Here is a 24,044-nt window from a genome sequence, read left to right on the forward strand (position 1 = left end):
TCCCCAGGACACAGATGCCAGACTTCCTGAATCAGCATTCATAAAAATCTGCATGTTGGGGGGAGGGGGGGGCACCTGGGTGGCTCAATAGGCTAAGCATCGACTTTTGATTTCAGCTCTCTGGTCAAGATCTCACGGTTCGTGGTTTCCAGCGGCGTTGGGCTCCGCACTGAGAGCCTGCTTGGAATTCTCTCTCTCTCTCTCTCTCTCTCTCTCTCTCTCTCTCTCTCTGCCCTTCCCCTGCTCTCTGTCTCTTTTTCTCTCAAAATAAACAAATAAAAACTTTTTTTTTTAATCTGCATTTTTAACCCCTAATTCCTACAAATCTGGACATTTAAAAACCATTATAAGGACAGATGGGCAGTTGCCAGAGGCAATGTTGGGGGATGGGGAGGGAAATGGGTGAAGGTGGTCAAAAGGTATAAACTTCCAGTTATAAAATAAGTCATGGAGATATAATGTACAACAGGGTGACTATATTAATAATACTGTACTCTATATTTGAGGTTTCTAAGAGAGTAGATCTTAAATGTTCTAGCACAAGAAAAAACTGTATGTATGGTGACTAGTGGTTAACTGATTTATTGTGGTTATTTCACAATATATGCAAACACCAAATCATTATGCTGCACATTTGAAACTAATGTTATGTTATATGTCAACTGTATCTCCATAAAAATAAATAAATAAACATAGAAACTACTATAGGGATATAGAAGCTGAGAAGGAGAAGTCAGAAAAGGGGAAATGTGTAATAATATTAAGTAAATGCCTACTATATATATGTCTCCTACCAGGCACAGTCTAAACACTGTGTCAGCCTTAATGACAGAGATGGAACAAGACAAGATGAGCCAGACATGAGCAATATCATCCTAGGATTATTAGGCAGGTTTACTGAAGATTTAGTCTAATGTAAACACACCTTGCTTCTGTTCCAGAAAAGAGACCAAATTTTTAATTTTTATGTATTTCTCTTTAATTTACCTTTACCCAGAAAAAGTATTGGCATTGAGATTGTTTCAATGAAAGCTCTAATTTTTTTTTAAGTATCATGAAGATACACCTTTTAAGTAAGTATTGCTTAAGCTAGAAATAAGAAAATATCCAATACAGAGATTATGCAAATATTACACAAGCTCTATTGGGGAAGAGGAAGGTAGTGCTGACAGAAAATAATGGCATTGCACAAAGGCTGCCAATCAAATGTCCTGTCAACATGAACTTATTTCATAGATTCTTCTTTGCGAGGTGACAGGAATTGCTTTTCTCATGTCTCAGATTTGGTGAAGACAGCACAGGCAGGTTAATGCAAGCAATGGGTAAAGTCTGTAGGCTAATATCAGCATTGGGCTCCCACAACAGTTTTTCATTTCTTACTCCCTCACAGCTTATCACACAGGACTGCCCTCTTTTCACCTCTGCTGACCCCACCCACTCCCCTGCCTTTCCAGCTCTCCCTTCATCCAGGAAAGATGCATGGGGACTGAGAAAATGCAACTGTATCTGTGAATCAGAAGCAGGAATGTTTAAGTCACCCACTCACCAGGTTCTACTAGAATCCTCAGCCCCTGCCAGCCCTTTTCTGAGACCAGCTTCCACTCGTAGGCATAGCCCAAGTTTCTGGAATGAATCCTAAATATAGGCAGGAGAGTTTTAAGAACTTTACACCAAGAATCCAGGACCCTGCTTATCTCCTGGATCCTCTCTCTGGTGCCCCAACCACATGATGAATGCTTGTCTGAAACCCCAGCTGTGGATTTTCAGATATTGTGATTTGCTTGCCAAGCTCGATTGCATTCATTCATAACAGATTTCCAGCCTGCTATTTCAGACTCAAATATAAACTATAATTCTTGCAACCAAAAGACTGAAATCTAGAATTAAAAGGCAAAATAGTTATAGAAGTAATTATAACAAACACAAAGCTCTATATAGTTGTAAGCACCACACTGAAGTATTTGTAAAGAACATCAAGGAAGCTTAACGATCTGTCTGGAAGAGCTGAAGAAGGCTTCACAGAGGAGATGACATGGAAAAGAAAGGAAAAAGCATGCCAGGCAGTTGGAACAACACATAAATAGGCATAAAATAATAAGAAAAGGGGGATGCCTGGGTGGCTCAGTTAGTTGAGTGTCTGACTTAGGCTCAGGTCATGATCTCACAGTTTGTGTGTTTGAGCCCTGCGTTGGGCTGGCTGCTGTCAGTGCAGAGCAGCCAGATCCTCTGTCCCCCCCCCTCTCTCTCTGCCCCTCCTCCACTCACTCGCTCTCTCACAAATATATAAATGTTAAAAAAATCATTAGAAAATGGTGTGCTTAGGGAGCAAAAAAGGAGTCGGTGGACTAGAGTATGTGGACTATGAGAGCCCAATTAAGGAACGGGTCGGCCAGCAGCTGCCGGACCCCAAGGGACACTTGAGCAGCCTTGGCATTATAATAAAACGGAGAAACATACTTTCCACATTCTCACTTAGGAAAGGTACAAGAAGTAGTTGGTGAGCCAAAGCAGAATGGCCTAGAAAAATCGAAGAGGAACTGAAAGCTGCCAACAGCGGTTCTCCACCTTTCCTCCACTATGGGCTCTATCTCTCTCCAGGTAACTGAAAACAACATTCAAACAATATTGGTTTGAAGGAGCATCGAAGTTTAGTGGAGATGTCAATGCATCCATCTCACCCTGACGTACATAACACAGAGCACTGAGAAAGTATGCTGAAATAATAATAGTAGTTCTGGGGTCCTGACTTCAAGTACTTTATATCTATTAACTCGTTCAATCCTTATAACCATCCTATGGGGTAGACATTATCATCTCCATATCAGATGAAGAAGCAGAAGCATATAGTGGTTAAATAACTTTCCAAAACTCATGCAGCAAATATGGAGCCAGGGCGGCCAAGGTGGCTGCTTCCAGAGTCTCCATGCCAAGCCATCACACAATTCTGACATACTGAGTTTTTACTTTATCCTCTGGACAGTGGACAGCTGGCAAGGCTTTATAAGCAATGGGGCAGTAATCTGTGTATGAAGATCAGTCTGGAGGAATCTGAGAAGATTGAACAGAATTGAGAGAGGCTGAAACCCAAAGCAAGAATAGGGGACTACTGTATTCATCAGAGCAGGAGACGGTGAGGGCCTGAACCAAAAAGTGGAATGAATTTGCAGAGTAGAGGAAACTGAAGAAGTGTTATGGCCCTCAAATCACTGGGATCCAACTGATTGCTGGTGGGTGGTAACAGTGATGAGAAAATCAAGGCTTTGATGATAGGGTAAATGAGAAAACACTGTTTTCTTATGGAAAATGTTTCTTTTTGAGGCCCTGGGTGTCGCCAGATAAAGGGACTCAGTGAGTAAGTAAAATAGAGAAAGAGAACTCCACAGGAGATCGGGAGTTGCAGAGATGGGTCTGCAGGGAAAGAGATAAGGGTAGCAGATTGCACCCTGAAGGCCAGCACTTAGCCAAGGTAGAGGAAGCCGGGAAAGAAGCTGAGCAGTAATTGGAAAGGCAGTAGAAGGGGCATGAGAGAGTGGAGTTGTGCAAAGCAAAGAAGGAGAAAGTTCTGGAAAAAAAGAAAAAGATCAACAGTGTGAAATGCTCTGATGTGCTGATAAAGCACCTCTGAAAGGCCCGTGAAGACTTTTTAAGACACCCCCAACTGGGTTCTTCCTTCATGTCCCCACCCCACTTCTTATTCCCCTGACCCCCTGCCCAATTCCATGGTCTCCAGCCTTGACTTTCCAGGCACTGGCTAATTACCCCATACAAGCTTTAGTATTACTCTTAAGTCCTCCGTTATGTTGAAGATATTAGAACACATTTCCTTAGGCTAGAGGACAGAACCCAGGTAAACCACACATATTCTCTACCTTCGTGTTTTGATCCACAATCTTCTTCAGATTTTTCAACAGATGATTATTTGGACCACCTTCTTTCTCATTCACATAAACTATCCTATCCAGGTCTGGAAAGTTCCGGTTCAGATCTATTCCCTGGGCATTGCTTCGACCCACAAACCAGTCCTTGAGCTCACCAGGCTGAAAAAGATCAAGGGGGAAAATAATAAGTTCTTTAGTACCATTGTCACTATCTAATTAAGGTTTTCATCAATGATTTTTAAAATAATTTATTAAGATTAATTATTTCAGCAATGTCCTCTCAAAGCTGCATTTTCACTCTCTTACTGACAAACATATGAAGGTATCAGGTTTAAAGTATTTGTTATGCTCATTTCAAAAATATTTTCAATGAATAATATTTTAAATAATAATATTTTAAATGTAATAATAATTACATTTAAAAGATATGTATCATCAAACTGCAAAAAAATATCTGTATATATTAGTAATAGATGATACCTTTCACAGCATGCCAATCTAGGGGCGCCTGGGTGGCTCAGTCGGTTAAGCATCTGACTTCAGCTCAGGTCATGATCTCAAGATTCCAGGGTTCAAGCCCCACATCGGGCTGACAACTCAGGGCCTGGAGCCTTTGGATTCTGTGTCTCCCTCTCTCTTTGCTCCTCCCCCACTCATGCTCTGTCTCTCTCTCTCTGTCTCTGTCTCTCTCTCAAAAAAACACTTAAAAAAATTTTATTAAACGAATCATGCCAGTCTAGATTTGGGTTTAAGTAAAATATTCATTGGCTTTGTAAATCACAGCAATCAATCTTTTAAGTATTCAAAAGAAATTACTAAAGATCGAAGGTTTTATTTATTTATTTTTTTTTTTAACGTTTATTTATTTTGGGGACAGAGAGAGACAGAGCATGAACGGGGGAGGGGCAGAGAGAGAGGGAGACACAGAATCGGAAACAGGCTCCAGGCTCCGAGCCATCAGCCCAGAGCCTGACGCGGGGCTCGAACTCCCGGACCACGAGATCGTGACCTGGCTGAAGTCGGACGCTTAACCGACTGCGCCACCCAGGCGCCCCAAGATCGAAGGTTTTAAATGAGTTTAACATAAATTATTTACATATTTGTAATATACCTCCCTCTTACAGTCTTCATGAACAACTTCATAGAGCTCTGTAAGTTGAAAAATTTCTGTTCAATTTTAAGCCCTTTATTCCAGTAATGGCATAATCTGGATATTTAATGAATCTCCAAGACATTTAGCTATATTCCGTAATGCGTATTTCTTGTTTTACTATTAAATTATACGTAATCTATGATATAGAGCTAATTCCCATATTCTTGAGATTATATAAGCCCAGATAACTTAGACTCTAAGGAATAAAAATCTAAAACGGAAAATAAAAATGATAATCTTTTTGTCCTTCTGTCTTACAGTTCTTAATATAAATAATTATATTTATAATTATTAATTATAATAAATAATATTACAGTTCTTAAGATAGTAAATAATTTAATTCTCTATGTTATTAGAATTTTCCTTTTATCACTTTAGAAATTGTATCGATGTTATTTATAGAAATTCACTGTCTGGGTTTCTTACAATGTCAAACCGACAGATCACTGGACCTTTCATTTTTAGGGTACAAATCAACTTTCTACCTGGAGATAAGCATCCTATTATATACTTTAGTACCTTCCTATAAAATAAGAAAACTGCAGCTAAGGTTCTCCACACCTGTGCAAACAAAAAGGGAACGCATACCATATATTTTCTCTTACAATTTTGTCATTACTTCCCAGGTTCTCTAACAGTTACAATGTATTAAATTAATTTCATGTTTGATGTAGGAAGAGTTCTTGTTGTTGTTTTTTACTTTACTCATCATACATAGACAAGAATTAAACATTCATCTGGCCAAAATATTTCTTCCTCGTTGTCAGTAGAGGGCGCTAGGACATCACCTCATTCAGAGACAGCCATGGCATTACTCTTCAACACTTGGCAATAGTCCTATTTTTAGATTTTTAGAAGAAAGGAAATTTATCTAGTCACAAATGTGGGTGAATAAATATGATTTATTTAACAACAAAACAATTGAATATTGACTTATTAACAAAATTTCTCATTGGCAATCTCTGCTGAAGAAATTCACCCACCATCTCTTACCTTCTAAATTTTTTTCTTGCCAGCAAGTTGAATGGCATGTCCCTTATATCCTCCTCTGCCCTCTGTGTAAACTTCATATGAGTATATTACTTACACATAAGCACATAGGTACAAACATATGAAATGAAGAAAGCGTGCCCTGCTCTGAGCTGAGCTGGCCAGAACTCACCTGAGATGCAGCCTTCTCAAAGCCATCGGGGTTGAGGGAAGGCATGATGTGGATACGAGTGCTGTGGATCAGCTTGACGATGGTCTCGTTCCCCTTTTGGTATTCGTTGCACAGGTATTGGGCCAGGAAAATGAGCAGTTCCCGTCCAACGGCCTCATTACCATGCATATTCCCAATGTATTTAAATTCAGGCTCACCTAAAAGAGCAAAAATCGATAGTATGGAGACACTTTCTATAGCTCCAAATGGAATACAAATGGCATACAGTTATGAGTATATTGTATATCTCCTAATTTACTACACATAGCTGACAGTTTCTTCTGCCTCCCGAATTGCTACCTAAGAAATCTACTTTAAATATCAAAAATACTCCAAATGCTACTTTCCTTCCAATTCTCTCTCCCCAGCTTACCAGCTTGATAAGGACTGAACTGTGTCTCCTCCAAATTCATTTGTGAAGCCCTAATCTCCAATGTGACTATATTTGGAGACAGGACCTTTAAGGAAATAATTAAGGTTAAATGAGATCATAAGGGTCGGACCCTAATCCTTTCAACAAGAAGAAGAGACACCAGCAATGCCTCCTCTCTCTCCCCCAGGTGCATGGAGAAAGACCATTTGAGGACACAGCGAGAAGACTACCTGAAAATCAGGGAGAGGTCTCAGAAATCAACCCTGCTTGTCCCTTAACCTTGAATTTCCAGCTTTCAGGACTGTAAGAAAATAGATTTCTGTTGTTCTGACTGTTCACCCAGTCAGCGGTATTCTATTAGGGCAACCCGAGCAGACAAATATACCATCCCACCCTCAATAAATAATAATATACTGCATGCCTCCTATTGGTTGAAAACTGAACTTTGCATTTTTTTCTTACTTAGTCCTCACCAAACATCTAAAAATAGGTGTTATTTTATGATGAGCAAACTGAAGTTCAGAGTGCTTAAGAGGCCTGACCACAGTAACACAGCCCATGAAGCCAGGATTCAAAAACTGGTCTTCTCATTTAGTTAAGAGTCGTTGTTGTTGTTGTTGTTGTTGTTGTTTTTCCTCTTTTTAATCCGAGTGATTAAAAGCATGAACTTCTGGAACCCGAGTGCATGGGTTCAAATCCTAGCACCAAGACTTACTGGCCAGCCTTGAGCAAGTTACTTTGGCTCTCCGTGGCTCTGTTTTCCCTATAAAAGGAGAGAATAGAGTCTACCTATAAGATTATTTTAAGAACCAAGTGAAAGAATGAGTATAAATGCTTAGAACGGTGCCTGGCAAATAACAAGTGTGGTGTTTTCCTTACATAATCTAATTTTTTCTTTACAAAAGCCCACTAAAATGGGAAAGACAGATATTTTTATTGCCATTCTTCTTGCACAAATGCAGCCCATAGAGGATACGTTTTGCTGAAGGGCTCAGAATTCAAACACAAATCACTGTGGCCCGTTTCTGCTGCTCTCCATTGCATTTTAGGAGGAGTAATAAAATTGTGGAGCAGAGCAGCAAATGATCTTAATTAATCCTGTTGTTCTGTTCCCTTCTGCTTTATCCTTCCCCCAGGCCCAATTTCTGCAGTGGAAAGAATTTTCCCACTTACAAAATCAACTAGAACTTCTCACCCCTGGTAAAAGAAAAGCTGGAAATATTTTTCTTCTGGAAATATGTTATCTGAACATCCTTTGCATGAGATTCCTGAGTGTGTGATTTAAATGATTACCTATTACAGAGAACCATGCCCTTGTGTGACCTTTCAGCCCGCACTTAAGCTAATCTTAATCTAGGCAAGAGCAGGATCAGTGCTATTTATATGCCCCTCATTTTTTTACTTTCAGTGAAAGTCGCTAATAAAACTACCCCCAGGGACTTGCCCACAAGGTATATGAGAAGAGATCTTTTCTTTGCTTCTGACTTCAAATGTCATAATAACCTTCTTCCTTTCTGTCAAACTCATGTGCTTTATACCTTCCCCTACTGGATATTAATCTGATTGAGGCACAAAAGAAACTGTAGCAGTCCGCTACAAAAGAAAATAGAGATCAAACAGCCAGGGGAAGATTACAAGCCTCTTTGACAAAGTTATTGAGAAGACTGCACTGTGGGAGGCAGTCTGGTCCTGCCCCTCACCTAAGCACAGCTTTGCTGGAGGCTTCAGTCAGTCAGAAGAGCTTGGCCCACAACCCAAAATAGTAGATTAACTCACTGAAATTTTGTATTACCTCTCTGGTTTAAAAAAAAAAAAAAATGTGTGTATATATATATATATATATATATATATATATATATATATATCATGTATGTATATACACATACATACATGATATATATATAAGATATATAAGATATACGTAAGATATAGATAAGATAAGATAGATTAACTCACTGAAATTTTGTATTACTTCTCTGGTTAAAAAAAAAAGTGTATATATATATATATATATATATGTACATACACACACACATACACATATATGTATACACATTTACTCATTTAAAGGAGAAATAGCAAACTCATACTCGCTTAGCCCCCCAGTGTGTGTTTGGTCATCACAGTATATTTTATATTTGAATCTGAATGCTTCTGCAAAGAACTTGCTCTCTAGGCTCTGACACAAGCATTACCACCCTTATGGCCTCAAAAACGCCTGGTTTTCAAAGTCAGAAAATTTCCGATGTGATTTTGTTTCTTCAACTCTGTAGGAAATTTCTCTGAGAAGCAAATCTCCCCTAAAATGTCTCTTATATTTATGAGGAGATAGTAATAATAATGACAATAGCAATGCTTTAGTTTGACGTGAAGAGAGAACTATAAAGGTCATTTTCTAGAAGACATTAATGTATGGAAATGGAATTCAAGGCACATGTGACTTAGCAAAAGAAAAAGGCAAGTGTATTTTTATCTTCCACTGTCTTCTGGAACAAATTAGATTGCTAGATAATGCCATCCCCAGAATACAGAAGAGCTGTGTTAAGCCTACTGACGTGTCTTGTGAGATGAAGAAGAGCCACACTTTTTAAATATAGCATCTGTTGGGGGTGCCTGGGTGGCTCAGTCGGTTAAGTGCTGACTTCGGCTCAGGTCATGATCTCACGGTTTGCAGGCTCGAGCCCCATGTCGGGCTCTGTGCTGACAGCTCAGAGCCTGGAGCCAGCTTCGGATTCTGTGTCTCCCTCTCCCTCTGCCCCTCCCCCACTCACACTCTCTCTTTCAAAAATAAATAAATATTAAAAAAATATTTAAATAAAGCATCTGTTGGATGCATATGCAAAACTGGTGTCTGACACTACAGGAGACCCGAAAGCCAATAGAAGAGCGTCCCAAACTTCAAAGAATGTAGGGTCTGGAGGAGGACACAGATGTGCACACAAACAGTATTCGGCAGTGAGGCAACGATGAAGAAATGTTGGATACATAACCAACCAGCTTCAAGGTTCTAAAGTGGAAGGAATATCCCTGCCACCTATATGGCCCTTCTCCCTCCCACTGCCAAAATTATCTTTTCATGACCCAACCCCCATTGGGTTTCCTCCATCTAAAACCCGTCAGCAAACTAGCTTCCCATTTGCTTTCACCATAAAGACCAAAATTCTCTACAAGGGCTTTAATTTCCCTGTGGTTCGGCCTGCTGCACCTCCCTAGTCTCCATAGGCACTCCTTCACTGGGGCTCTGGCCTCTTCTCTCACACCCATTCTGCCTTCACATTCTTCCAGTCATGGAAAACTATGGTCTCCTCAGAGTATCTCTAGTCTAACTCCAGTTCTTCCGTTATGTTTAATACCTCAGTGTGAAAATATACATTAATCAGTGTGATTGTTTGATCTTGCACCCCCAGACTACACGGTCTGTCAGTCTTGGGATGGCGTCTCTTTTAGCTCACTAGTGCACTACTCCTACCCAACGTAGAGCCTGAAACACAACAAGAGCACAATAAATACTGATTAAATAAATCCATGAGTAAATGAATAAATGAATGGTCTTGCTTTTCACTCCCAACCTCCCAGCAGTATCACCAACAGCAGAAAGTGCCCTTGAGATGCAGCTGGGCTGTGGCCACCTGAAAACTTTCTGGCACAGTGAGGAGGAAAATGAATAACTGAAGGGGACTTGAGACAGGGTCAGGGAGTTCGTGACCTGGGGGCAATATTTAGAGACCTCAATGCTTGTTGCTGTATCCGACATTCCCAGGCAGGAATGGAAATTCTCTGGGAATGAAAGCAGCAGTGTTGTGAACAGCTGATTTCCCAGGAAGAAGATTAATCTCCATGGTCACAAGAGAACCACAAAACCTCTAGGCAAGAACTCCCTAAGACTATTTTTGTTGTAAAGTCTAAACAAAGAGTCCTGGAGAGGCTTTGCCTTCAGAATCCTTCATTTGGAAATAGAGATAAAATTGAAGACTCTGAACTTACAATAAGCCCCTCTAAGTCCGTTTACCTTACATTTGTTTACAGGAGGACTGACGGCTTTTCATCAACACTTCATTTTCTTTTCTGTGGCTCTAAAGCCGGAGTTAACAATGGGCTGTGAAATGGAGGACGTGTGCATGCCTGTTTACGGTGTCCATACAGAACGAATCCCGGGTTTAGCAGGCGTATCATCTCCTGTGGACACAGTTGGTAACGCACACACACCCAGGTGTTAGCTCATCCCTCTCCTGGCAACGGGAAGCCAAGGCGGCAGAACTACTCTTAGTGCACTTGGAGATGGTTGATTTTACATTCATCTTACCTTCTGCACTCGCTAGCAAATTCATTTTCCTTTTTACACAGTGATTACCCTGAGTTCCTGATCCTGCAGCTGAGGAATCATATTTGCGCAATTTGCCAAATTGCCAATTGCATTGACTCAGGAAGCACGGTTCCCCCTGTTGCATCAATCTTTCCACAATTTCACGTAACCATCACTTTTCCAGTGACTTCACATGGCATACAGTCATCGATCAAGCCACGATTAAAAGATAATCACCTGACAAACCAAGCCCCAACCTGGCTGGGTTTCCGTCTTTTCCATCTGCGTCACAGAACAATCAATGTACCTGCCTGGATTTGTATCCTCATCACAACAAGAGAAGAATAACTGATAAGCATTTTAAAATAAGAGCCAAAGATTTACTGAAGTCAGAAATAAATAAATTTCAAACTGGAGCAGGCAAACGATTTTTACGTTCCGTACTTTTAACTCTTCATTTGTTCCAATTGTTTATTAATGTGATTTGAAATAACTAAATCACTAAAAAAAAAAAAAAAAAGAAAAGAAAAAAACTTGAAGAAATATCAATTGCTGCAGAAATAAAACACAAGTATTTTACAATCCCAGAAAGTCACACGCCTTAGGCTTGGCCCATGGGTAAAGGTTGAAGCTGACAGACTGACAAAGGCCCCGGATGGTAGGAATTGATGGCCTTAAAGTGACCAGAGAGCCTCTAAACCAGAAGTTCACAGGCTCAGTAGGCTGAGCCAAAATAATTAATCATCATCATCATCAAATAAAGGGGTAGAAGTAAAGAAATCATACTGTCTGCCTTTCTCACAAAAAAAGAAATTCTATTTTCACTACCTTATTTGACCCAATGGTCACCCTGTCTGTCTCTAATATTTTCTCCTCTTGGAAACAGCTGACAGGCTGACCACTTGGGTAGAGGACTTGATCAGATGACTTGTAAGGCCCTTTCAAATCTTAGAGTCAATAATTCAATGACTTCTACGTGGGAAGAAAAGAGCAGAGGACAGATATCTAATGGAAAAATGAGATAAATGTGAAAATAGGTGGTAAACCGTGAAACTCTTGGTAAGAAGTGTAGCATCATTATTTAGAAAAAAATAAGTAGGTTAAGGGTATTTTAAGAAAGAACTTGATTCTAGTAACAGAACTCTACCATCTTTCATTCTGTAAATAGAAATGAAACTCATCCTGAGCTGAATCTATTCCTCCAACATCAAATTATTGCCAAAATGTTAAGTCCACTAACTCATCCGAAAGGTATACTTAACTCACTGACTTCACAATTCTTAGAGCTGGCAACAATTTCAAAATACATGTTCCTGGTGCGTGTAATATACTAAACACATTGCTGAATAACTATAGTATCCAAAAATAAAGTCTTATATCTCAAAAACATGGTAAAATGTGCACAAAACCAACGATTTTGAGAAATAGATATATAAATAGCTATACAGGCAGTATAATGTCTGAACTGATTTGCTTTACAAATGGCTATGCAAGCAAGTTGGAACCATCTCTGGAACAGATGGGCCTTTTCATCAATGATCTCCCTCTCTCAGTGGTAAACCTGGGGTTAAGACATTAGTGCTACTAATTGTTTCCACTTGCTTGACATTCTAACATATTATAGCTTGCAAATCATTCTCACAGAATGAACCCTGCAAATTTCCTAAAACTTGTCAATAAATATGTCATTAATTGGCTCACGTTTTAGCACATTTTAGCAGCCAAAAATGCTGAGCATATTCCTAAAAAAATCTCCAAGGGTCAAGTAAGTAACGGAAGAGGGTGGGTATAGACATGAAAATAGATTCTTCTACCACGGAAAAGATGAAGAGAGAATAAAGAAGGAAGGCAAGAAAATAAACCAAAGAAGGGCAAAAGAAGAAGGAATCAGTTGCAGAAGACAACACAGAGTATGGAAGATTATATTACCTCCCCTTGCTTCCTCCTTCATAGTCCTATTTTAAAATAACTAAATTTACATGACATCTTGAAAGTAAAATCTTACTTCATCTGATTTTTAATGGGCAGCCAAAAGAGAATGCATTACAGAATTTTTCTGCAGAGATGCATTCCAGAATTATTTTTGAAAATATTAGTTATGCATTAGCCATAACATGTAATTTTAAAGTTCTCTTACAAATGACATCTAGCGTGTGTCTAGTAAGATCCTGAGGAAAGACGGACAAACAAAAGAGCAGAAGATACTACTGGCCTTACAAGTCTATAAAAACAATGTCAGAGTTCCCAATATTAACATATACCTTTAATTTTTTAAATTAAAACATTTGTTTTTATACAAGTATCCTAGAAACTTTTTATAAATACCCATATTCAATGACGAGCAAGTAAATGTTTAACAACCAGCTCTGAGCTCTTTGCCAATTTCCATGGTATAAATACACCCATCATGGCCAATCTGAAGCTATCAATGTGAGGTCAGTCAGCTCACAAATTTCCTGAAAATTAAAAATAGGTCTCATAAACCAGTTGAAGCCTACACACACCACTGCATATGGAGAGCAATCATTTGGAATATATGGTTTACAGTTTCTTCACCAGTTCTCCAGGAGCAGAATCTGAGGTCTAAGAAATCTGAAGGATTTTCAAACACATTATAAGAAATAAAACCATGGGGCACCTGATTGGCTCAGTCGGTTAAGCTTCCGACTCTTGATTTTTGCGAGATTGTGATCCTGGGGTTATGAGATGGAGCCCCGAGTTGGAAGAGGAACCTGCCTAAGATTGTCTCCCTCCCCAGCTCGCATGCAGGCACGTGCACATGCTCTCTCTCTCTCTCTCTCTCTCTCTCTCAAAAAAACAAAAGCAAACACACACATAGATTTGTTTAAATATGTGTGTTTTTGCTTATTTATATTTATATATTTTTTTAGGCTAGCATCTACCATACTTTCATTATGTTTCATTTTATGCAGTAAGAATTAAAAGAGGTTTGAGTTTTTTTTCTGTTGAGATGGAGCTTTTTACTAAAGCACTGCACCATTATCCATTCATTCTAGAGAGAAGGAAAGGAAGAGTAGAGAAATTTTTTTTTTGGGGGGGGGGGTGCTGAGTGATTTATTCTAGCAGTTACTGATTGACTGGATTATATCACTCTTTGGTGTAATGCTAATTATAATAAATCAATGAAAAAAATGTACTTTAACCTATGAAGTAGTTTTTCTAAAAATTTATCATTCCAGGTATTCAAAATTTCTTCTGTTCTTCCTATTGTCTTGACCTTCAAGTCTATCTTCACAATGAAAAAGGCAGTATAATTCCCGTGCCCACTCACAGAAATCCATAGTTTAAAAATCACAGAAATTGATTATTTAAAATTAGTAATATGAAACTTTTTATAGTTACTATCTAAAGAAAGGCTAACTAGAAAAGTCTTAGATTCAAAAAAATCTTTGATTTGTTTAAGAGCATCGTGACATGAACATAGAACAAATTTTAATATAGAAATCAGATAAAGCAGAGATTATTTTAATGATGCAGTATCATGAAATCTTTCTGCAGATATTAATCACCGGGAGAGACAGAATTATTTTTAAAGTACTATAATAGTTATATCTATAACATCAAATGTTTATCAGAATGCCTTTGTGCAAGTATTTACAGAAAATGGATTCTGGACCTTAAAGCATCTTTTAGTAATTTTATTTTGGAGCACCTGGGTGGCTCAGTCAGTTAAGCATCTGACTTTGGCTCAGGTCATGATCTCATGGTTCGTGGGTTCAAGCCCCACATCGGGTTCTGTGCTGACAGCTCAGAGCCTGGAGCCTGTTTTGGATTCTGTGTCTTCCTCTCCCCCATTCTCTCTCTCTCTCTCTCTCTCTCTCTCTCTCTCTCTCTCTCTCTCTCTTTCTCTCTCTCTCCTCTCTCTCTCTCAAAAATAAGTAGACATTAAAAAAATTTTTAATCAAAAAAATAAAAATAAAAGTAATTGTATTTTACATAACTCTTAAAGGCTCTCTTGTCTTTCACCAGTATTTTTATTATATAAAATAAAATGTGAAGATTAACATATTTAAGGGGCCAAGAACAGAAGAGTTCAATGAACTGGCACCAGAAGACAGGGAAAGAAAACATAAGTGGACCTGGTTTCTAGCAAATGATGACAATTCAGTCTTTGCTGGCTCTCTCAGTAACATATGTGGTTGTGATTAATGTGTCCGTTTTAGAAAATAATGTCCATGAGGAGTCATGTTGTAGCTTGGGAAGAGAAGTTTAGGTGCAGCATCGGGTTCCCAAAGGCTGTTGTGAAGGGAAAGGTTTGGACAATTCTGCAAAGCTCCAGAAGACAAAACTGGAATCGTGACTAGAAAGTCTAAAGAGAGAGTATTTAGCACAGCTAAAGAACAGACTTTCTTTCAGCTCAAGCTGTTGAAAGCCAGAACGGCTGTTGTGAAGTCATCAACTCCCCTAGAAGGCACAGAGCCATCTCGAAGCCATGCTGCAGAAGCTGGACTGGATGACCTCAGATCCTAGGATTCCACAGAAACAGAGCCTAATAGCTTTTCTTTGACAAACTATTGGTGTCTGAGCTTCTAAACTTGCCCTACACAAATGGTAGTTCTCAATAAATGTTACCTGACAGCTTGTACAGTTCTCTGGAACAAAGAGAAAATGGTAGATCATCATCGTGAACTAAAACAAGATTACAAAAAAGTAATGGAAAAACACAAGTCCGTATCCACCAATCACCACTCTGCATGCGCATGAAAAAGCAGCCCATCTTACTCCAAAGGTGATAGTGAAAGTGATGTCATCAGAACCTATGTGGGTGGAAAATGTCAAGCATTTCTAGCAGACACGGATGAATGGAGAAAAACTTCAGTTTGCTGATAAGCAGGTGAACAATCTCCTCCCAGAAACTCCTTGGAACTTTCTTTTCCTTCTTCTCAGGAAGAAGATAACTCATAGGTCAAACGGACTTATCAAAACATCTTCGGGTTGTTATTTTCTCAATCATAACTAAAGGCTGGCAACGCTAAACACACACTAGTATCAGAAGCAGTGGGCAATAAAAGAGAGTATACTTCAGAGAGTAAGGAGCAAAACAGAGCCCTCCAGATCTCTCTGCATGCCTCAGCACCTTAGAAAGCCTGTACTAGGTGGTGATGATTCCCTTCTGGGAGGGCTGGGTCTCCTCTAGGTCTCCCGCCAGGAGATTATTCCATACCAGAGCATGCGTGAAGTATCCCCTTTTATTCAAAGTTGTTAAAGAAAACACTGCTGACTAACTGCTCTCTAGGTAAGAATCAGTTGTGGGCTTCTTACAAATACGGATTTCTGAGTGCCAGTCCCAAAGATCATACTTCAAGAGGTCTGAGAAGAGGTCTGAGCAACTGTATTTTTTTTTAAAGATCTTGAGATGATCCTGATGCCCTTCTGGGATTAAGAAAGAATGATTTGGGAGTAGGTGCAGGGAAAGTCTAGTAATGGAGAGGAGTTCAATGATGCCAGCCGAAAATTGGGAATTCCAATGGTGAGGGTCAGTGGGATACAGACTGAGTAGGATGATAGCTCTTAATTTATGAGTCATTGGAGCTTTTGTTAAAATTTGATTTAAACAAAAGTATGAGTTCTCTTCCCTCACATTTGCAAAAAAAAGTTCGCAAAACTATACAGAGATCTTACAGACTTAAGGAATTTGTACTAGACATTTAGAAGTCAGAATCTGGAAAGAGAGAAATCGCAGCCCAGATAAATATCAACATACATTTCTTACATAAGCTTGTTTCCTGATCCAGATAAATAGACTATTTCATGCCCTTCCTTACTGCAAATGGAACACAGCAATACGGCAGCAACAAAGCACTGTTTAAAAGAAAGTTAGGGGATTGGGGAGCATGGGCTTAAAGAAGACAGACTTGGGTTTGAATTTCAGCTCTAACATGGTATATCTAAGCTTTTGCAAATAACCTCTTCCCCAAGCCTCAGGATTCTTTTCTGTAAATTGGCTTACTAAAACTTCTTTTGCTGAGTCGTTGAGAAGATTAAGTGAGAAAATATACAGCTTGAGACATTTTGTGCCATGCCCACAACCAATAGGTAACCAATAAATGGTTGCTCATGACTGACGCTATTAACATAATATAAACAATCTTCCATACTGGAAACATATAGAAGCTAGAAGCTTCCAACAGTAATACGAGGTGGTCCTGGGATCTTTCAAAGAGCTGTGGAGCCTAAGTGAGATTGGAAAATTAACCAATCCTTCTAGGAGTATAGATAAAAATATCAGCCTAGTGTTGACCTATTCCATAGGGCAGGCTCCTCAAACTTGGCTGTCAATCACCTGAAGATCCTGTTAACATGCAGATTCCAATTCAGCAGATCTGGAGGAGGGCCCGCCTGAAACTCTAATGAGCCCCCTTGTGTGTGTGTGCTGGGGTGGGGAGGGGGGCGGGGGGGGAGCACTTGCTGCTGGTCTGTGGAGCACTCTGAGTATAGGAGGGCCTTTCGGAACCTCCAGAATCAAGAATGGGGGATAGAGAGAAAAAGAAAAAGCAAGTGACGGACTTCCTTTAAATTTTTTTTAATGTTTATTTATTTTCTGAGAGAGAGAGAGAGAGACAGAGTGTGAGTCGAGGAGGGGCAGAGAGAGGGAGGCACAGAAGCCAAAGCAGGTTCCAGGCTCTGAGCTGTCAGCACAGAGCCCGATGCGGGGCTTGAACTCACAAGCTGTGAGATCACGACCTGAGCCGAAGTCAGCCGCTTAACTGACTGAGCCACCCAGGTGCCCCAAGAGACTGACTTTCAAATAACAAAAAGACTCTTTGGAAACTTGAGTGTTTTTTCTTAGTGTTGGCTTGCTGCAACCAACTTGTGTGCCCGCCCACCCAAAGGCACACAGTATAATTGTGGAGGCCGCTACATGGCCTCAGGCCTAAGATTCACTGTAAATGCTAAACTGCATGAACAAAAAAATATCTGCTGATGTATACTGAACCCAATGTTAGATACAAGAGGATTGGTAGAGTATTACAGGACTTCTTGAAACATCCCTATACTGCTCTAGAACTAGTCAGATTATAGGAAAGTATATGGCTTTTCTCAATTTTATATCCAATATTTAAATTTTAAAAATACATTAAATAATTATGCATGGCTCTACATTTTTAATGTAGTTATGAATAAATTATGAATAGTCATGGATTCTTACAGGCTATGCAGTATCATATTTTGTGTATAATTCTCCCAGTAAAGTACTTTCAAGATTTTTACATATTGCACCTATCCTAATTTTATCTCCCACTCCATCTCACCCATCTTCTGCTACTCTTTTATTTATTTCTTTGGGGACTAAGATAAGCACTTGAGATTATTGTCTTCTTTCTTTTCTTTTCTTTTCTTTTTTTTTTTTTGCAATGAAAAGGAGAGGGTAGTACAATGAGGGGAACAAAATCTCATCCAAGGACAAGTTGGCAACTAAACAGATACAGGCACTCCCCAACAAAGACTAGAGATTTCTGATCTTATAATACATTGTATTTTTTTATATAAAAAAATTATATGGAAATACTCTGCTAAATAAAATTTAAAAAAAAAACAAATAAGGACAGTTACTAAGTATTAATTAATTGTCTTTAATTTCATGTGTCCCCAAGCAAACAATACCTACAATCCCAAAACATCAATACAATATTTTATATTGAAACCTTGTCATTTTTCTTGTTCAGGATTCTTTTAAAGTTATTTAAGATTCTGTATTTGGATGGTGTGAGATATGATGTCCAAAATATTCTTATTGAAACATTTCTTTGTAAACAAAATAAATGGCTATTGGTTTTCAAGTGTAATGGTGAAAATAATCATCTATATCAAAAGTTGCCATTTAAACATAATTTCTAAGTGCTTAACCGCTCAAAAAAAAAAAAAAAAAAGGATAAATAACTGTATCCCAAGCCCAGCAAGAAAAGAATTTCTTTTCTGGTAAGATAATTAAATAACAAAAAACAACCCAAAAAATCCTTCATGAAATTGCACGACACCAAAGCAAACGCACAAAAACTTTTACAGCTTTATCTACATAGTTTCATCGCATATCTCAACTTTAAGGTAGGAAGTACAGTTATTTCCTTCATATATCTGGTACTCTCCTTTCATTATTTACCAACGACTCTCCTGTCTTCATACTCACGTCTCCGATCTATATATGTCTTATCCCCACAGCGTGTAAATATGAAAAGACATACCTAACAGAGCAACAAGGGCAGTCATGAAAATTAACAAACAGAAGTCACAAAACGAATTAGATCCCTCCTTAGATAAACCGGTATTCTTGAAAGCAAAATTGGCAGCTCAACATTTCTGGTGTCACCCGTGAACCCATTAACACACACGGCAATGTTCAAATGTTTATTCACCTCCATCTCATCTTATCCTTCTTTAACTCATGGTATACATGTAGGCATTATCATTACGACATCGGTAAACACAGACTAATCATGTCACAACTATACCCTGTATGAGACCTAGGTTCGGTGATATTAACAACGGCCTGCACGTGCTAAGGTCTTACCCTGTGGCAGGGGTTGTTCCAAGGACTTTCTATTTATTAATTAATCACACATGCACACACATCCTATGAGGTAGGCACTACTTTCATCTGCATTTCATAGATGAAGAAACCAAGGGTTTGGGAATCTAAATAGTGTCCTCAATATCACACACCTTACTAAGAGCAGTGCTGGGATTCGACACCCATGACTGAGCACCATAGCAAATTATTTAACTACCTTGCTGTCTGCCTCACTTAATCAAATTTTAATATTCCATTCTGCTTTGTCCTGAATATCCAAATTCTAGGGTACTGACATCCAATAATCCATTGGACACTGGATGAAAGATCAAAAGTGTCTTAGCGTGGCAGCCCACTGCTACAGGTGTGGTAGAACGAAGGGGTCAGGTAGGAAGGATAAGAGTACACCCAGTAATAAATGAGGTCACCTTTTGCTTCAGTCTCTATTAGTTCCCAGCAGGGTCAGAGCCAGCAGTGTCTCCTTCTTATGGTTCCCTTCCCCAGACAGAAGTAAGGCATTTCCTGTCCCAGTTAGGTGCCACACATCACAAGATGCAGCTATGGTATGGACTGTAAGAAAGAGGTATCGCAATCCCATGTTCACTGTGGCGCTATTCACAATAGCCAAGATGTGGAAGCAACCTAAGTGAACGTTGACAGATGAATGGATAAAGAAAGTGGGTAAATACAATGGCACATTATTCAGCCTTAAAAAGGAAGGAAATCTGGGGCACCTGACAGGCTCAGTTGGTTAAGCGTCTGACTTCAGCACAGCTCACGATCTCACAGTTTATGGGTTCAAGCCCCACATCGGACTCTGTGCTGACAGCTCAGAGCCTGAAGCCTGCTTCGGATTCTGCTCTCCCTCTTTCTCTGCCCTCCCTTGCTTGTGCTCTGTCTCTCTCTTTCTCTCTCAAAATTAAATAAACATTAAAATTTTTTTTAAAAAAAGGAAGGAAATCCTGCAATATGTGACAGCATGGATAAATCTTGAGGACATTATGCTAAGTGGAATAAGCCAGTCTCAGAAAGACAAATATTGTATGATTCTAATTATACGAAGTATCCAAAATAGTCTAACTCAATAGAAGCAAAGAAGAGAATGATGGTTGCCAGGGCTGGGGTAGGGGAAATCCATGTCAACGTGTATAAAACTTCAGTTATGCAAAGTGAGTAAGTTCTAGAGATCTACTGTACCTAGAGTTAACAATTCTGTACTCTTTTTTAAAAAACGTTTACTTATTTATTTTGAGAGAGAGAGAGAGAGAGAGTGTGTGTGTGTGTGTGTGTGTGTGTGCACAAGTGGGGGAGAAGGGCAGAGAGAGAGAGAGAGAGAGAGAAAGAATCCCAAGCAGGCTTCCACACCCAGCTTGGAGCCCAATGCAGGCCTCTATCCTAAGCCCCTGGGATCATGACCTGAGCCAAAATCAAGAGTCAGTCTCTCAACCCACTGAGCCACCCAAGCACCCCAACAATACTGTACTTCTAAAAATCTGTTAAAAGGATAGATCTCACGTTGTGTTCTTACCATAATAATAGAAGAAAAAAAGCAAAGCAACTGGAGAATGTCATCCAGTTTTCAATAATGAGCATCTTGTTCTTCAGTTGCTACAGCCATCCTGTTCACGGGGCTAGTGCAACTGAGCATTGCTACAGCCCAAGATGAATCCCTCCGCTCACCAAATAAAACTGGGGGGAATACAGTGGGGCTAGGAAGAGAGGATATGGCTGGGGTAGCAAGAAGTCTGCGGGAACTAGAATTGGCAAGCATAACAAAGAATAGCAGAAGCCAGTAACAACAATGGCTGTGCCCTGTCTCCCCCACTTGGCTGTCATTACCCTCCATACCCCACCTCAATCAGCAGTTATTTCTTTTTCTAATTAGTTTCAAACCCAGATGGGCTGCCAACTTAAGAAGATGCAGTACCGCTCCCTAGTGGTTAAACGTGGAAGTCCTGGAATTAAGCTACATGTCTGTCTGTGTTCCAACATTTACCAGCTGTGAGACTTTGGGCAAGTTATTTATTCTCTGTACCTCGGTTTCCTCAACTCAGATGTAGCAATGACAAGAATACCTACATACAGGATTATTGAGAGGATTCAATTTTTAAAATCTATTAAAAACAGATTAGTGGCTTACATGTAATAAATGTCCAAAAAGTTTAGCTACTTGATAATGATGGCAGTGAAGGTGAGGGAAGATGAAAGAAAAGGAAGAGAAGGAAAAGGAAGAACCACTAAGAAAATGCTCTTTGCTCTATTCGTTGTTGACTTCTATATAGACTTTTCCAATGACTCTTACTTACTCTTCCTCCTAATTCCTTGAGAACCTTCAAAATGATCCAAACCCCAACGAGTGCCCACATTTTTGTAGTCGGCCCCTTTAAGTGAACTTGGCTGAGCTCCTTCATTTATTCAATCACAGAAGTATTTATTGAATGTCTACTATGTGCCAGACTCTGGGGTTACAATGGAAAACAAAACAGACTTAGACCTGAACCTGAAAGTATCCTAGGTCTTGGATTCTGAGTTCTGGGACAGCTGTGCCACTGTTAGCTTTCACTCCTCTTCCATGAATTTTCCATCCAGAGATATCCTGCAGTTCCTTTAACATAACAGTATTTTATACCCTTCTTTTATTGTTGAGATTAAATTGTCAGGACTGAATTTTTAAGATTTATGTCATAAATTTTTTGCTGCCATTTGCCGATGCTGTCCATGAGATAAGGAGCACCAGAGCCTCTCTGGGAACTGAGAAGTCCCAATCTCAGAGGGAATTTTCAAGCACTAATAACCACCAGTGTTCATTAAGGACTCAAATGACCCTGAGCAAAATCCCTCAAGGCAAATACTTCCCAATTTGAGAAATAGGGGCAGAGGTGGTAGTTTCTCGCGCACTCCCTGGAATTCTCCCAGCACTGATTCTCATGTTTACTAAGGGCTGCAGGTTGTCATGACACCATACGGGAATGCAACTGGGAGGGTATGAGGAAGCTATCTTATAAAGTTCGTAGGGCTTTAAGTGCATACATTATTATGGAAATCTACTCTTGTTTATTCCGTCACGTTCCTATGAACCGTGATACCAGTGACATTTCCCCAAGCCCTGGCAATCATACCACTGCTCCAGAAACCACATTGGGAGCAGTATGGCAGGTAGCTGGGGGAATTCTGAAACTAATGTTTGGTTCATTTCCGCTACGAATGATTATCTTCATAACACTTCCAATGGCCAACATCTGGATTATAAGAGGGACATGGCTCAAACTGATCTGACTTCTGGATACATGAAGAGACAAGGTTATGTTCTATAATGACAAAGATTAACTTTAAACCCACCTTTCTTCCTCCCTCCCGGTGATTCAGCACTGACAAAAACACAGCCTTTCCGGTTAAAGACGTCACGGCATGAGATGCATGTTGAAAATTTGGAGAGGATACACGGAGAGTGAAAAGAGAAAAAACACACACAGCCCAGTGTTTTTAGCAGGAAAAACTAAAGAAAGCAAGAAAGGCTGATGTGGAAGTGTTACATGAAGCTATATAACAGCATAATTGTATTATGCAAATGATAAGCTTTGAGCTAAGGTATTAAAATCTAAAAAATTCTAGAAAGCAGAGAAGCTAACTCGACAAACAAATTACATTTTGTTCATTCATCAGTCTAGAGCTGATCGGAGGAATGGTTTAGCTCTCATTATTCCCCCAGCTCCCCATCACCCCAACGTTCTTTTATCTAGAACACTGATGCGTACAACTTAAGAAAGCTGCTCCCCTTTTCTTTTTTTTTTTTTAATTTTTTTTTCAACGTTTATTTATTTTATTTTTGGGACAGAGAGAGACAGAGCATGAACGGGGGAGGGGCAGAGAGAGAGGGAGACACAGAATCGGAAACAGGCTCCAGGCTCCGAGCCATCAGCCCAGAGCCCGACGCGGGGCTCGAACTCCCGGACCGCGAGATCGTGACCTGGCTGAAGTCGGACGCTTAACCGACTACGCCACCCAGGCGCCCCGCTGCTCCCCTTTTCTAACCAGATGGCTGCCCCAATCTCACGGTATATAGAAAGTTCTAACACCCACGATAAACATATATTCTCACCAGTAACGGTATCCTTTGTTGGTAGTCTCTCTGAATTTTTTGTAACAATGAGAAGTATAGCATGAACTTCCTGTCGCATTGAGATGTAAGATAAAAGTTTGAAACTGAAGTATATCTTCAAAGTGTGATGAGTCACATAAAAAATTGTTTCAGCAGACTTCTGCTACAACATATTGTTCCTTCTATGTGAATAAATCGGCAATAGAGAACACAGATGGCTCCTCCATGAATAATTTATTTCTAACAATTTAACTAGGAAATGAATTCCTCTTGACTTATACATCAGAATGATGAACAACAAAGACATGGTCTACTACCCTTTCCCCAGTTAAGTCTTTGGTCTTTATCTCCTCTTCTTTTACCTTACCCATTTCCCTTTTCATATATTCTGTTGCCTTACCCAAGTTTAAAGTTGCTTCAACCCAAGGCTACCTTCTGGCAATTACGAGACAAATCACATTTATGTTGTTATTTGGGGTTTGGGCTTTTGGGTTTTTTTTTTTTATT

The 24,044-nt window shown here is 39.5% G+C and overlaps 1 protein-coding gene across 1 annotated transcript in view; it reads right to left on the bottom strand.

The window, feature by feature from the left end:
• Positions 1-24,044, bottom strand: part of CPE (carboxypeptidase E) — a 121,199-nt gene that overhangs the window by 28,704 nt on the left and 68,451 nt on the right. The window contains exons 2-3 of the mRNA XM_025921683.2: positions 6,194-6,390; positions 3,870-4,037 (exon numbers count right to left, since the gene is read on the bottom strand). Of these exons, the coding sequence (XP_025777468.2) occupies positions 3,870-4,037; positions 6,194-6,390 (365 nt within the window). The remainder of the gene's footprint in view (positions 1-3,869; positions 4,038-6,193; positions 6,391-24,044) is intronic.

The sequence above is a fragment of the Puma concolor genome, chromosome B1 (assembly GCF_028749965.1).
Source record: "Puma concolor isolate L17-30 chromosome B1, mPumCon1.1.hap2, whole genome shotgun sequence".
Classification (NCBI taxonomy): domain Eukaryota; kingdom Metazoa; phylum Chordata; class Mammalia; order Carnivora; family Felidae; genus Puma; species Puma concolor.